Genomic DNA, 14,010 nt, shown 5'->3' with positions numbered 1-14,010 from the left:
GCTGGTCTTGTGTGGCCCTCCTCGTGTGGTAGAGACTAGATCCCCATATGGGAGCCTCGTACAAGAGCTGGTGTGACTAGAGTGTCAAATAGCCAGAGCTTTGTACGGGGCTCCTGGAATTGTATGTGGGTGCATTGGTTCTCCATGGATTCGACGGCTGCATAACCTCGTGTCAATCTATCTTCTGCTGCCTTTCTCAAAGTGAATCTCAATCCTGAAAATGTAATCCCCAGATAGATGTGTCTTCGGACCACTTCCACGGTTTCCGTGCCGTATGTGAAGGGGATACTGACCGTGGAGTCCATTGGGCTGAAGTGTTGAACACCATGACCTTGGTCTTCCCCAGGTTCATGGTGAGGTCTTTATCCTCGTAGAAGGCCCATAGTGCCTTCAATTGGCGCTATAGCCTCTCGGGCGTGCTGGAGATGAGAACTATGTTGTCCACATATAGTAAGATGGGTATCAATATCCCTCCCCTCCCAATCTATCCATGTACTCTAATATCTCATCAATGTAGGGACCAAATAAAGTAGGTGAGAGTGGACATCCCTGTTTAACTCCAATGGTGTTGGTTATCTCCTTTGACAGCCCCCCTAGTGTTCGGACTCGTTCATATAGTGCCAGTATCCCCAACACATTTCGGGCGGGACCTCTAGTTCTTGTAGTCTTTGCATGAGCTTGGTTCGTAGTACCGTGTCGAAGGCCTTGCGGAAGTCCACGAAGCAGCAGTATACCCACCCCCCGTGTGCCCTGCCCTCCTCTATAATGGCTCTAAGTGTGAGGATATGGTCAAGAGTGGAGTACCCCCTCCTGAACCTTGCTTATGTTAACGTCTGCAAAAGGCCAATGTGGCCTACAAGACAAAAACCAATACATCTATATCCAATGTCATCTCATCATAGTAAAGCTGAAGTGAAGTAACATGAAATAAATGTCTCTTAATATGAGGCTGAGATCTACTATAATCAAAATGAATCTAAAAACTGAAGACTATATCGAGATATATATGCTATCTAGCTAGGACTATCGATCTCTTAGAATCTCCATCCTCAAATGATCCAGGGCCACTCTACTAATGTGTCGAGGGGTGAGTCTCCCGTGTCTTAGAATAATGGCTCTGATCTGATTATGGTATGGGGATCTTAGATGTTGCCCAGGTGGTTGGGGTCATCGTGCTCTGCAAAGTGCAATGGCCCAGTCTAATGTGACTCTGCAGCATGATGTAGATATGGTCTGAATAGATGGGGCTGGATCTGCTAAGCTAGTGGTACCGGTGGAATCTCATCTGTGAAAGAAGTTTTGTCACTAGCCTCTGCCCCTTGGAACCCCCCCTTTGAGAGAGATAAGGAATCAAAAAACTCATGGATTACGGTCTCCGAAGTGTCTAATGAGGAAGGAAATGCCATCGGCGATGCTGAAGAAGATACCGGGACCTCCAGCGACATAGAAGCTAGGTAGCTCCTAGAGGTGGCCTCTTGAACTTGAGTAGAAGAGGGAGTGGATCCATTCCCTCTTCTACTCAAGTTCTACTCAAGTTCTACTGAAGTTCGATCCACTCCCTCTTCTACTCAAGTTCTACTCAAGTTCAAGAGGCCACCTTTGTAACTAGCCTTCACCATTCAGCATTTACCTTTGATATCCTATTGCTTGGAGGCTCTTCTTATTTGATTATTTTAAAAAATGTATAATGTCTATGGTGAAGAATAATCTTCATTCAATCAGAAAAATATAATATGCTTTTATTTCCTTCTTTTTCACTGCAGAAAAATTGATGAAGGGTGGATTATCTTCCTCTGAAATGCAGAATGTTTTAGAAGCCTGTCTTTCAGATAATGGAGGATCCAATAAACTTATTGAACTGGAACTCGGTACGGTGTTCAATGAATTTAAAATTTAGAAGAATGTTGCTATTTCTATTGAATGGTAATGTAGATTCACTTCCTCTAGCCTGCTGGGCCTTTTTTTTGTAGCTTGAGGGGCCCTTTTGACATTTTGGCAGTAGCTTTTCTGTTGGGGGAGAAGATTTATGTTTGTATGCAGAAGAGATAGGTAATTATGTTTTAATGAAGAAAACCAGGCGTCAAAGTTAATCCTGTATTCTTTTGAGGAGTCTTTGATCTTGTCTCAAAAGAGATTGGTTCTCTTCTCTGATCAGTTTTCAGAATCCAAGTTTGCTCTTATATTTGGGGCATAAGAAATACTGCAGTATTTGAGAAGTTGGGTGAGCCTGATAGGAGGAAGTTGGTCATGAAGCTGAGTTGGGAGCTTGACCTGGTCAATAGTTCTAAATGTGTTAAGATGAAAGCTAAAACTATGAAGCTTATTCATACCTAACCTGGTGTAGGCATCTGTCCTGTTTTTTGGCATCTTCTGTTCTTTCTCTGGTAGATCCAAGGCTTTGTGTACCACATCTGGTTATTGCTTCAGGCTATGTATTGTGTGATTGAAATGAGGTGCAAAGGGTGAACAGAAGAAAGGCCTGAATGATTAACGACCCAGGCTGTGAATCCTCAGGCAATGAAATACTGAATGGCTGAATGGATTATGTGCTAGTATGCTGCGCATAGAAATGTATAAACAATGAAACTGGCCAAACTGATGTGGGAGGATGAGACCTAAAATGGTTGGGCCTACACGTGGCAAATATGCTTGGACATAGCGCTAGGTTTACATTGTGGGGTGCACAGATATGGAGCTGGCATTGGCTCTCAACAACCCCTCTCAGTGATCAGTGAAAAGAACCCAAAAGGGTTGAGGGGCACACAATCGTATGTACAATGATATGTGGACCAAAACATGGTCCCCATTTGACCAAAGAATGGGACAATGACACAAGTCCAAGTTCAACTCTGTAGATATCCAAAGCTGCTAATGGTGATGCCTTGATGAGGAGCCTTGCTAAATTGTCTCATGTTGTGACACACTCTAGTCAAGGAGTTGCCAACTTGATTTTTGTTCATGAACAAGATGGTAATGGACACCATTGTGCTTATTCCTTTAAGGGAAGATCAGGTTTCGAGCTAGGGCAATGGTGCTATGGCTTTTGAATAAGATGGTGGTGGGATGATCATAGGAGCACCCTAACTCTTGAAGAATCTTGTAAAGATACAAGAGCTCAAGAGGAGCATAATAACAAGCCCTGTACTTCACCTTCGTTGAAGATCCTACAATGGTAGGTTGCTTTTGAAGATCAGGTTTTGAGCTAGGGCAATGGTGCTATGGCTTTTGAATAAGATGGTGGTGGGATGATCATAGGAGCGCCCTAACTCTTGAAGAATCTTGTAAAGATACAAGAGCTCAAGAGGAGCATAATAACAAGCCCTGTACTTCACCTTCGTTGAAGATCCTACAATGGTAGGTTGCTTTTGATTGGACCAATAAATGTGTTTAGAGCCAAGAGTGAAGCAATAGCCTCTATCTAGACACCTAGTGTCAAGGTCTCCGGAATATTCCTTTTTTTCCCCCCCAAAGTTGAGAAAATTCTATGAATAACCCCTCATAGAAAGTCCCCCCTGATGCAAGATGCAAAATACAAAGAACCATGTATAGAATAGCTAAGTACATCACAAATACAATGGTTGTGTGAACAACCAATTTGGTGGGCTATAAGCTAGACGATCTAAGAGGTGGTGTGAGAAAAGGTGCAAGAGTCCCAAGTCCACCGGAAGGCATCTCTCCTCTGCATCCCCTCAGAGCTGTCCTGTATCTTCTCTATCTCTTGGGGAGAATGTGGATAATCTTTGTGCAAATCCTCAAAAGAGTTACTGTTGTGGATACATCCTAAAGGCCTATAGCATGGCCGCACCTCATGGTTCAAATGCACTGAGCAATAATACTAGCGATTAGCTCCCATCTGTGACAATGACCTTGGGTCCACTATGCCTACAAGTAATTTGGATGCTCAGCTAATGTCCAATGATCGGTCTTTGGAACAATCTGAATATGAATAACAATAACTTTGAAGAGTGGTGCATTGAAGTTTGAGAGAAGTGGTGCCTCTTAGATATGGAAGCACAAACATGACAAAGAAGTAGAAACCTGATCAAGGAGACTGATGGAGAAAGAGATATCCAGCCCCAATGTTAACTATTTATAGGAGGGACCCAACCAACTACCTGAAACCAGCCTTCCTTTCGTGGATGGGTGGTAAATCCTGATTACAACTTAATTATAGCAGCGAACAATCAATGCAAATCTGAAAATACAAATTTACCTACTGATCTTGGACAATGCACACTCGATTGGCCCCAAAATTGTTGCCCCTTTCAGTATTTCTTTAGCTTTATTGAAGAAAAAGATGATTTACAATGGGATTCTCCCAATCCCTTTCGGTATTCCAACTCCTCTTGTTGTCCAAAGTGACCAGCAAGTTCTATTTTGCCCCTTGATTTGGGCCTTAGTTGGCTTTCACCTACTTCAAAGACGATGGAAATTCCCCAAATTCAATGGTTGGCTAGTGCTCCACCTGAATTTAGCTGAAATTCACCTTTAGCCTTGAAAAATCCAAGTCTTGGAGCTTCCAATTTTTGGCACGCTTCCCGAGGCTATTGCTAAATCCTAATTTCTGCTGTAAATTAGGGTTTACAACAAAGAAATTTGCAATTTCTCAGCCTCCAAGGGTCCAAATGGTAAGATCTTCGGAGCAAGGCTGTGAAATGGCTGGGAGATGAGAGAGAAAGCTATAGAGAGAGAAAATTCAGAGTTTTGTCACGAAGAATGACTGAAAATCAGTCAAATGCAGTTGTTGCCCTGCCACAATAGCTTGTAGATGCAAAGAATTGAAGAAAATTAGTCATTTATTGCTGTTGTCCTGTCTCAATAGCTTGTAGATGTTGTCACCTATTGTTGATTGGTCTTCTCTTGCCCTTGGCTACCTCAAAAGGTCCTCCAATGGTTGCAAATCAGACTAGCAGCCTCTCCTCTCTCTCTGTTGCAGGCTAAATACACTAAAAATGCCTCTCTCTAGCCTCTAAAGACATTTTTCAGTCTTGCATGGGCATTTTTGACAAGTGGCAGCCTTCCCAAAGGGTTTTTTCAGCATTTTTCATAATTAAATATTAATTTTCAGTCTTTAAATACTGAAAATTAATCTAATAATTATTTCGGTGCCTTGAAAAATAATATGACTGGCCAGTAATTAAATCGGCTTGGTAACTTCCATTCCCAAGTGTCTCTGTACCATCTTTGACCATTAGATTGGTGTTAGGTACCATTAAACGTCACTTCTCTAGTGTTACCAACTGACACTTATGGCCAAATGAATGACCTAAGGCCAACAACTGGCACCAGATACGACCAAGTACATGTGCAATATAACTTATAGCAACTTTTGCCTTTAACATCCCGTGATTTTCTCGGGTCCCGGGATCGCAAATTTACTTTAACCCCAGTTACACCTCACATGTGTAACATTTACTTAATCATGTGATTAAAAATTAATCCACATGTTAAGTGAGGTTTCAAAAATACATGTCCTCATGACACTACCAGTAGCATCTGTCAACTCTCAGCCATCAACAAGCACAAGCTTGGAGTTTGGATTTGTGGGTGTAGGCACAAGGATACACTCAGCCATGCTGAATTTAGTAAGGATCTCCTAAGAGATCTCCATGCCAAGAAAGTAATGTAATTGACCTAAAAAGTGGTCTGTTTTCAGTCTTCTTTGAAGGCACATGTTCGTTCTAATTAAGATATTGCAAATCTATTGAAAATGGGAACACATATTTTCCTGCAGCTGACATGAATAAAGCAGACTATTCTAATACGTACGTTTTAGATTTACCTATCTTTCCTTTCAATAAAGGTGTGTATTGCTTTCTCTTCCAGGAAAATATGAGGTAACATTCATATTTATGTCTGTTTAATAAGGCAGAGTTGAAAAAAGTCACAAATGAGATTGAAAGACTGAAAGAAGAAGAGATCATAATAAGCACACAGGCCAACAATCAAGAAGAGCTAATGATGCGAGCTATTGTTCTATGGGACATCTTTAACCAGCATATTTCAGGTAGATGAAGAGTGTGTGCCCTATGATGTCCAAAATTTCAAAGATGTGAACCTTGATTCTAGGTGATGTTATAGTGCTTGCCTAAGAAGTTTATAATCTTCGTTGTCCATTCATCAGCACTAATAAGTAATGGTAGTGATGAATTTGGTACAAGATAGTCCAATTTATCAAAGGCTGAAGATAAGACAACATGCTAGGTATATATCGAGGAGCCTCCTTTCAAGGATCGGAAAAGATCAATCATGAGATCATCATCTTGGAACAATTGTACAACTTATTTCGAAGAAAAAAAGTTCTCTTTTCTGGGGAAGATATTCAGAATGTGAGCTTGTTTCTCTTCTATATTTCCCCTGCATTTATTAAATATTCAAGCATAGAGTGCTGTGGTTTCTGACCTCTTGTTCTCACTAATCCCCATTATTGTCCCTTAGCGTTTGTTTTTCTGGAACAAAAAGATTCTGGATTGGGTAAAAGGTGATGGGCTTGTGAGGCTATAAGAGATACAAAGTTTCTCCCAAAAGTATAACATGAAATTACTGGCCATTGCTTGGGAATGTCTAGCAGAACATAAATTTACTAAGGAGGATGGTTTTTAAGACAAAAAGGTGGCTGGTAGTGCCAAATATCCTTGGTGCCTGCCCACTCAAGACCCTCTAGAGAAGACTTGGTTTGGAGTTTTTGCAAATGGGGAGACTGACATGTGGCTTTTCATCGTTTGTGAATAGGCTCAGTCTTGCTTTATACCTACTCACACTTCCATTTGCATCATGGCTTACTTTGTAAACCCACTTGTATCCTATAGCTTTTGTTAGGGCTAGAATCAATGCCATGGCACGGAAGCACTGCCTTCATTCATTGAATGAGACTCTTATTGGAATATCTTGTTAGGTGGCTTAAGATATCGCCAATAACAAGCATTGCTTTGAGAGGATCTACAATACATGTTGGTTAATGGTTGGGTAGATATCCTTTTTCTGCAGGAATATTGCTTACAGTCTGCACTTGTTCCCTTACATTACCCCTGTATTTTTCCATGGTCTTGTATAACCACTTGCATTTGCAAAGAAAACCGAAGCCATGCAAGTTCGTGCCAATATGTGGATGAAGTTGAAGTGGTTTTTGTGCTGCTGTCACCATCTCAGCCAATGTCTCATGCTGCAAACAATTGTTGTTGATCAATTATCATACCTGCATCATGTTGGGTTCGACTCACGCCTACGCTCACAGAGGAGTGACGGTGATCTTTAGTAGGACATTAGGGCACTCTTTACTACTCTCCGTACGACAAGTTTTTCCCCCAGATTTATTTCTTTTATTTTATGTACCTATGTTACACAGTTTTAGGCACTTATTGTGTTTCACACTCTTCTGGTATGAACACCCTCTTACAACCCTAAGGTTTAAGGGTTGTACTTTGTACTTGCAGTACACACTTCAGATTATTGCATTGGGTGTTATGCTCTCACACTCTACACTGTCTATTGTACTCTTAGCTAAGCTTCGATATTTTCCTCTTCTTACATTTGATATCAGAGCTGAGCCTCAGCTTAGTTGACCTTAGAGCCATTGTCTCCAGCTCCTCTGCCATTGTCAGTATCTCCACTATCACCAGCAGAGCCGCTAGTAGGCCGCTAGCTACTGCAGTGCCTCGTTCGCCCTGTCATGAGATGCCAGCTTGCCCTGCTAGGCAGAGTTGTCACCTGGCCTGCGGCACGACACCTGGCCCCTGTCTATTTCGTGCAGGCGGCACCAGTCAGCTTGCACAGCCTTCTGTCCCTCCACCTTGTACAGCCCACCCCGCCAGGCAGAGTTGTTGCATGGCCTGGCCTAGCTCACCCGCCAGCTGCTTCAACTCCTGCATAGTTTGTCCACCCCTTGCGCGCGCAGCCAACCCATCGACCTCCAGCTGCACTCGCTAGTCTAGCTCTCGACCTCTAGTTGGTACCTACACTGCTAGGTCCGCCACCACAGCTCAGAATCGAAGGTAAAAGATTAAAGAACGGAACAAATTTTAATTCAAATTCACTTCTCAGGTAGGGGCTTGTTGCCTAGGTAAGCATTCTCAGTTCTAGTACATGACTTGGACACAATTACAACAGAGATTTTGTGTATTTTGGGTGAGACATTTGGGGCTTTTACAGTCAACTTAGTGATTGTCACATGTACATCTGTGACAGTTTGAAATAGACTGATTTTGTGCATTTTGAGACAAGAAATTTTGGGGTGTTTGCATTTCCAGTGCTGTTGAGCACTTATTGCACCTTGAGCAATGTGCAAATAAGACATTTTTGACAAAGAGTGATTACATTTGCTAATAATAGCTAATTACTTGTTGTAATTTCTAGAAATTTGAGATTTCCAAGTTGGTCTAGCTTGAGTTATTGCTCTTTTGCTCTGTGATCAGTAGTACTTATCATGGGCAAATCAAGGAGGTGATGTAAAGAAACACTCTGACACAGAAACACAAATAACAATCATACGGCAAAGCACAGACTGATAAAAGAACTTAGTTAGGGTTAGGGTAACTCAGAGACAATGAACATAGAAAATAACTAAAGTGATATAATTGCTGAATATACAATGCTCATACATGAAACACATTATGCAATAAATGAATATTGGACCTCGAACTCCTATATCTCAAGGATCAGGGCAGGGGTAATGAGCTGGAGAGTGTGTCGTACTTTGAACGGATATCGAATCGCAACAAGGAAACCTCTGGATGTCGAACACCAACAAACGTAGCAGTGAGAAGTTGGATCTGATACAGACAACAGTGAGGAGAGAAAAATACTAAAAACGCAAGCAGGATAGCCTGTAGGAGAGAGAAAATTGCCAATGGATAGCTTGGTGACAGGCTGCAAAAGCTGGGCGACAGCTAGAGGAGAAAAAACTTCCAAACGCAGGCTGCAGATGACATGGTAGGTAGTATGGTAGTAGGTCTGTGCAGGAACAGGAGTTGCCTAGCTGGGATCAGCTCTAAACTTCAAGAAGAGGGCTATAAATCAGGCGCCAACTGATGTAGACAGCAATGGACAGGTTTAGCTGAGATGTCCAACAGAGTGTGGGCAGCAAGCTGAAACACCCGAAATCTGCAAAAACGATATTAAAGGCTGAATGGAGGGTAACATGCATATTTATAGAAAGTTTGGGCCCTCCCAAGTGGGTTTGTGTTTATGGGACATAGAAACTCTCTAGTATTGCATTTATGTTAAATTAACTAGGTTTCTTCATTAATTAAGCAAGTTTTGGGACTATTTAAGTAAAGCTAATGCATTTTTAGCTCAACACCCCCTCTCAAGCCCAACAACGGTGCCACGAGAAAGATCTTTTTCCCCAAGGTATCCTATCCCAAAGCAGTCAGAGCATCAAACAAAGGGTGCGCGTCGGCTACTAAGTGGTCTACTAAGACTATAGAGGTGATGGTTATCTTACCAAGGGAGTCCAAGTAATCACCCCAGAGAGGACAGAAAATTGGATAAAGGGTGCACGTCGGTTGCCTAGTGGCCTACCAAGCTCTACAAAAGGCAGATGGAATCAGCTATGGATTGCTCTTTTTTAAAAAAAATGGCTTTTAAAAAAAATGATTGATTTAGCATTAAGTGGGGGTTCAAATCAGTTTTTTCCCTATTGAGTATCGTTCCCCAAACGGGAGAATGATGAAGGATGGTCAAACCGAAGACCTTTAAAAAACAAATATACTATCCCTACCATTATTGGGTATCAGTGAAGAAGGAAAATGGCTATGAATATAGCAAATATGTGAAGCAAGTAGGACAAGCAAAACAAGCAAGCAAGCTTAGGAAAAAAACTGCTTTGGAGACTGCCATGGGTAATGCCACGAATATGGTGGATCTAGAGTCGACCACTGCAAAAGACTGAAAAGGGATAAATGTGCACAGATATATGTTAACATGAAGAGAATTCCAATGCATGGGGTAATGCAAAGGGCAATGCAAGATGTCATACTCACGTAAGATGCAATGCAATCGTGTCACTTGGACAGTGCCCTCGCAAGGGAATTGTTCACTTGCCTAGGTGCCCTTTTACAAGCAGATCATCCTGACAGTGTGGATGAAGTTACAAATGTCCATAAAACAATACAAAAGAATAAATGTCTAGAAACTGTAAGCATCATCACTGTCACTATCAAGAGTAGAAGCCACGTCCTCTCAAATTGGAAGGAAAAACAAGAGGGAAGCATCCTCTCCCTGTCAAGCTGAAGAAGTGGAGGAGGGTGTACCCAAACCGATCCTGGGTAACAGGTACTGAAAAACCGGATCGTTGACCGCTTTGATCAAAATATCTGTAAAATTATTGGATGTAGGCACACACTTTAGGCAGATAGTGCCTAGCTCAATCTGCTCTTTGGAAAAATGGAAGTGGACTCCCACATGCCGTGTTTGTGGTGAAATGATCAGATTGCCCGCAAGGGCAATGGCACTTTGGTTGTCGCAGTAAATAATGGTGGGAGAGTTGCATGGGAAATGAAGTGTTGCCAGTAAACTCCTCAAGTAGATGGCCTTGGTGGTGCCATCGAAAAGAGGCCGGTACTCAGTCTCGGTTGTGGAAGCCGCCACTGTCTCCTGCTTACGGCTGGACTAAGAAATGGGAGCTGTGCCCAAGGTAAAGAGATAGCCGCCATGGGAAGGCCGGGTATCGGGATCTCCTGCCCAATCACAATTAGTGTACCCCTGCAAACATAAACCAAAACCATATGTCAAGCCATAAGAAAAAGTACACCGTAAATAACGCAACACACGAAGACATGCAATCCAATGTGACATCCTAGGTGCTGTAAAATACTGACTAAGTATGCTGACCGAGTAAGCTAAATCTGGCCAAGTGTGAATTAACCAAAGAAGTTTTTCTACAATAGAGTGATAGGTATGTGTATCGAAGGGATGTCGTAGGGTATCCTTCGACAAGTGGACAGTAGGATCAAGAGGTGTGGCCACTGGTCATGTCTAATTCGAAGTGTGTTGTTTCACTAGCTGAAGTGTGCACTTCTGCTGTGACACAAAAATGCATCCCTAGAATGAACTACCTCCATCCCTAAAAAATAACACAACAAAACAAGGTCTATCATCTCAAAAGTAGCACTAAGCTTTGCCTTGATGTCTGCTATGGCAGCAGAATCCGAGCTTGTGATGAGTAAGTCGTCATTGTATAGCAGGATATAGGTGACTCCCTTTGCAGTAGATCGAATATATAAATTCGAGCTATAAGGGGTAGAATGGAATCCATGAGTCCATAAGAACTCATCCATCCCATGGAACCAAGATCACGGTGCTTGCTTTAACCCATAAAGAGCTTTGTGCAAGTGGAATGTCTTATCCCTCGGGTTCGAAGAAAAGCTCAGTGGTTGCTCCACATAGACTTCCTCCTCCAAATAATCATTCAAGAAGGCACTCTTGACATCCATCTGATATATCGGCCAAACGTGGTGAGTGGCTCGCGCGAGAAGCAACCGGAAAGATGTTAACCGCGCAGTAGGAGCAAAGGTCTCTTCATAATCAATGCCATGCTTTTGTCAAAACCCTTGCACAACAAGGCGAGCCTCGTACTTATCTAAAGTTCCATCAGCTTTTAGCTTGGTTCTCAAAATCCACTTTGCCCTGATGACTTTCTTGTGGCTTGGACGATCTACCAATGTCCAAGTCTCATTTCGGTCAATGCTCTCTAGCTTCTTTCTCCATGGCCTCTCGCCAGTAAGGATGCTGAAGAGCCTCTTGGCATGTATCTGGCTCAGAATGTGTCATGTAATCGACTATAAACAACGACGCAAATGAAGCCTAAGGAGCAAACCGGGCAGATCTTCTAGGTCCCTCCGGAGTGAAATCCGGTGGTAGGATCCCTGAATCCCGCATGGTCTGCTAGTACTAGTGAGTTAACGGGTCTTGCGGAGGGGGCCAGGGAGATGAAGAATCTGCAGGAATGTTAGGAGTCGGAAGTAGATCAGACTCTCAATAGGCACGATCTCCGATGATGTGGAAGGAGAAATCCTGTGTAGAGGATTGCACGATATCCCTCTTGTCAAAAATGACGTCTCTCCTAAGGATCACCTTGTTTGTTCGAGGATCGAACAAACGATAGGCTTTTTCTTCAGAGGAATATCTAATAAAAATAAGGAGATCAGCTTGGGGAGTGAGCTTTCCTATCTTATCATCAAGCATGTGTGTGTAAGCACGATACCTGAAGACTCTAAAGTGGGAAATGATAGGCCGAGAGCCAAAAAATGCCTCATACGGGGTCTTCTTAGGAAGAGCCACAGTCGGGCACCGGTTGAGGCAAGGTTGTCTCTGTACGTAGTATGGATTGATCCGTACGGTACGTATCCGTATAGTTTAGTACGAAAAAATGGGCACTTTTTGGCCACTCTTCTTTAAGTCTACAACTTTCTTTTTTTCTTTCTCCTTTCTTTCTTATTTCTCCCCCAAGCCTCTCTCTCTCAAGCTTCTCACACCCTCTTTTTCTCTCAAGCCTTTCCTCTTTCTCTCTCTCTCTCTCTCTCTCTCTCTCTCTCTCTGTGTAGCCTCTTTCTCGCTCTCAACCATCGTGGCACTAGTACCACGTACGAAAGGTTTGATACTATACCATATTTCAGGTATCGTTTTCCATTCGAAATGCACTTTGGGACGAGCTAAATGCTCCTTTTATTAATATGATTCTCCCATGAGATTAGGTTATTTGAGATTGAAACAATTTCTCTCAACCTTCTCTCTCTGAAGCCCACACTTCTCTTATTTGTATGATTATGCATGTATGATGTATCCACTCCCATCTATGTAGTTATAAGTTGTAGGTAGCAGTAGCGCATGTTGCGCATGCAGCATTAGGTTTTGGCATGTCACCCTCAAGTACTCATCTTATATACTCTAATAGCATTGCTATTTAGACTTGAAATATCTATTCTATTATCTCTAGTCCAAAATAATTAAGTTATTTTTTTTCCGTACTAATATCGTACCGTACCTTATAAAATCTAAAGGTACCATTTAGTACTGTATTTTATCGTATCGTACCGTATTGTACATTTCGTACCTGACAACTATGGGTTGAGGATATACACTGATGTGTTAACAGCCTCAATCCAAAGGCGCTCAAGAAGCTCTGCTGCAAACAACATAGAGTATGCCATTTCCACGACTCTCCGGTTTCTATGCTCTATGACTCCATTCTGAGAGGGGGAGTTAGTAGAGGTGAGTTGGCGAGAGATGCCATGCTTCAGTAGAAACTCGGAAAACTCGTGGGCATAGTTGTCAGATACGAAAAGTACGGTACGATACAATACGATAAAATACGGTACTAAATGGTACCTTAACATTTTATAAGGTACGGTACGATATTAGTACGAAAAAAAGTTAACTTCATTATTTTGAACTATAGATGATAGAACATATGTTTAAAGTCTAAATAGCAATGCTATTGGAGTATATAAGATGAATACTTGAGGTTAACATGCCAAAACCTCTATGGCATATGCCGCATGCGCAACATGCGCTACAACTTATAAGTACATACATAGGAGTGGATACATCATACATGAATGGTCATACAAATAAGAGGCATGTATTCTTGAGAGAGAGAAGGTTGAGAGAGAGAGAGAGAGAGAGAGAGAGAGAGAGAGAGAGAGAGATGAATAAGACACCTTTCAAATGCAAGGTCTTTCTGTGGCGGGTACTGATTGGTGGCCTTCCTCTTGCCTCGGCCCTTTCCAAGCGTCGAATCTCCAACGGCAATTGTTTCTTCTGCACCACTACGCCGGAATCGGCCCGACATCGTTTTCTTTCTTGCCCGCTCGCCAAGAATATCTGGTCACTCTTGTCGCAAATCTGGCGTGCAGTGGTGGGGTCCTCACTGACTCCTTTCGATTGGGTTTTTGTGCGCCCAAAGTATCCCACACCGCCACCGTTACATATGAAGATCTTATTTCATTTTTTCAGATATTGGGGATGCTGGCACATTTGGACCACCCGAAATGCTTTTCTCTTTGATTCGGC

General features: G+C 42.4%; 1 protein-coding gene across 1 annotated transcript in view; it reads left to right on the top strand.

The window, feature by feature from the left end:
• Positions 1-14,010, top strand: part of LOC148030590 (uncharacterized) — a 153,387-nt gene that overhangs the window by 64,257 nt on the left and 75,120 nt on the right. Inside the window, exons 5-7 of the mRNA XM_087687283.1 lie at positions 1,764-1,868; positions 5,873-6,007; positions 6,205-6,329. Coding sequence (XP_087543409.1) covers positions 1,764-1,868; positions 5,873-6,007; positions 6,205-6,329 — 365 coding nt within the window. The remainder of the gene's footprint in view (positions 1-1,763; positions 1,869-5,872; positions 6,008-6,204; positions 6,330-14,010) is intronic.

The sequence above is a fragment of the Lygodium microphyllum genome, chromosome 10, assembly GCF_053477565.2.
Source record: "Lygodium microphyllum isolate KBCC chromosome 10, Lygodium_microphyllum_v1.1.10, whole genome shotgun sequence".
Taxonomy (NCBI): Eukaryota; Viridiplantae; Streptophyta; class Polypodiopsida; order Schizaeales; family Lygodiaceae; genus Lygodium; species Lygodium microphyllum.
The sequence above is the reverse complement of the archived record's forward strand: the minus strand, read 5'-3'. Positions and strand labels throughout refer to the sequence as shown.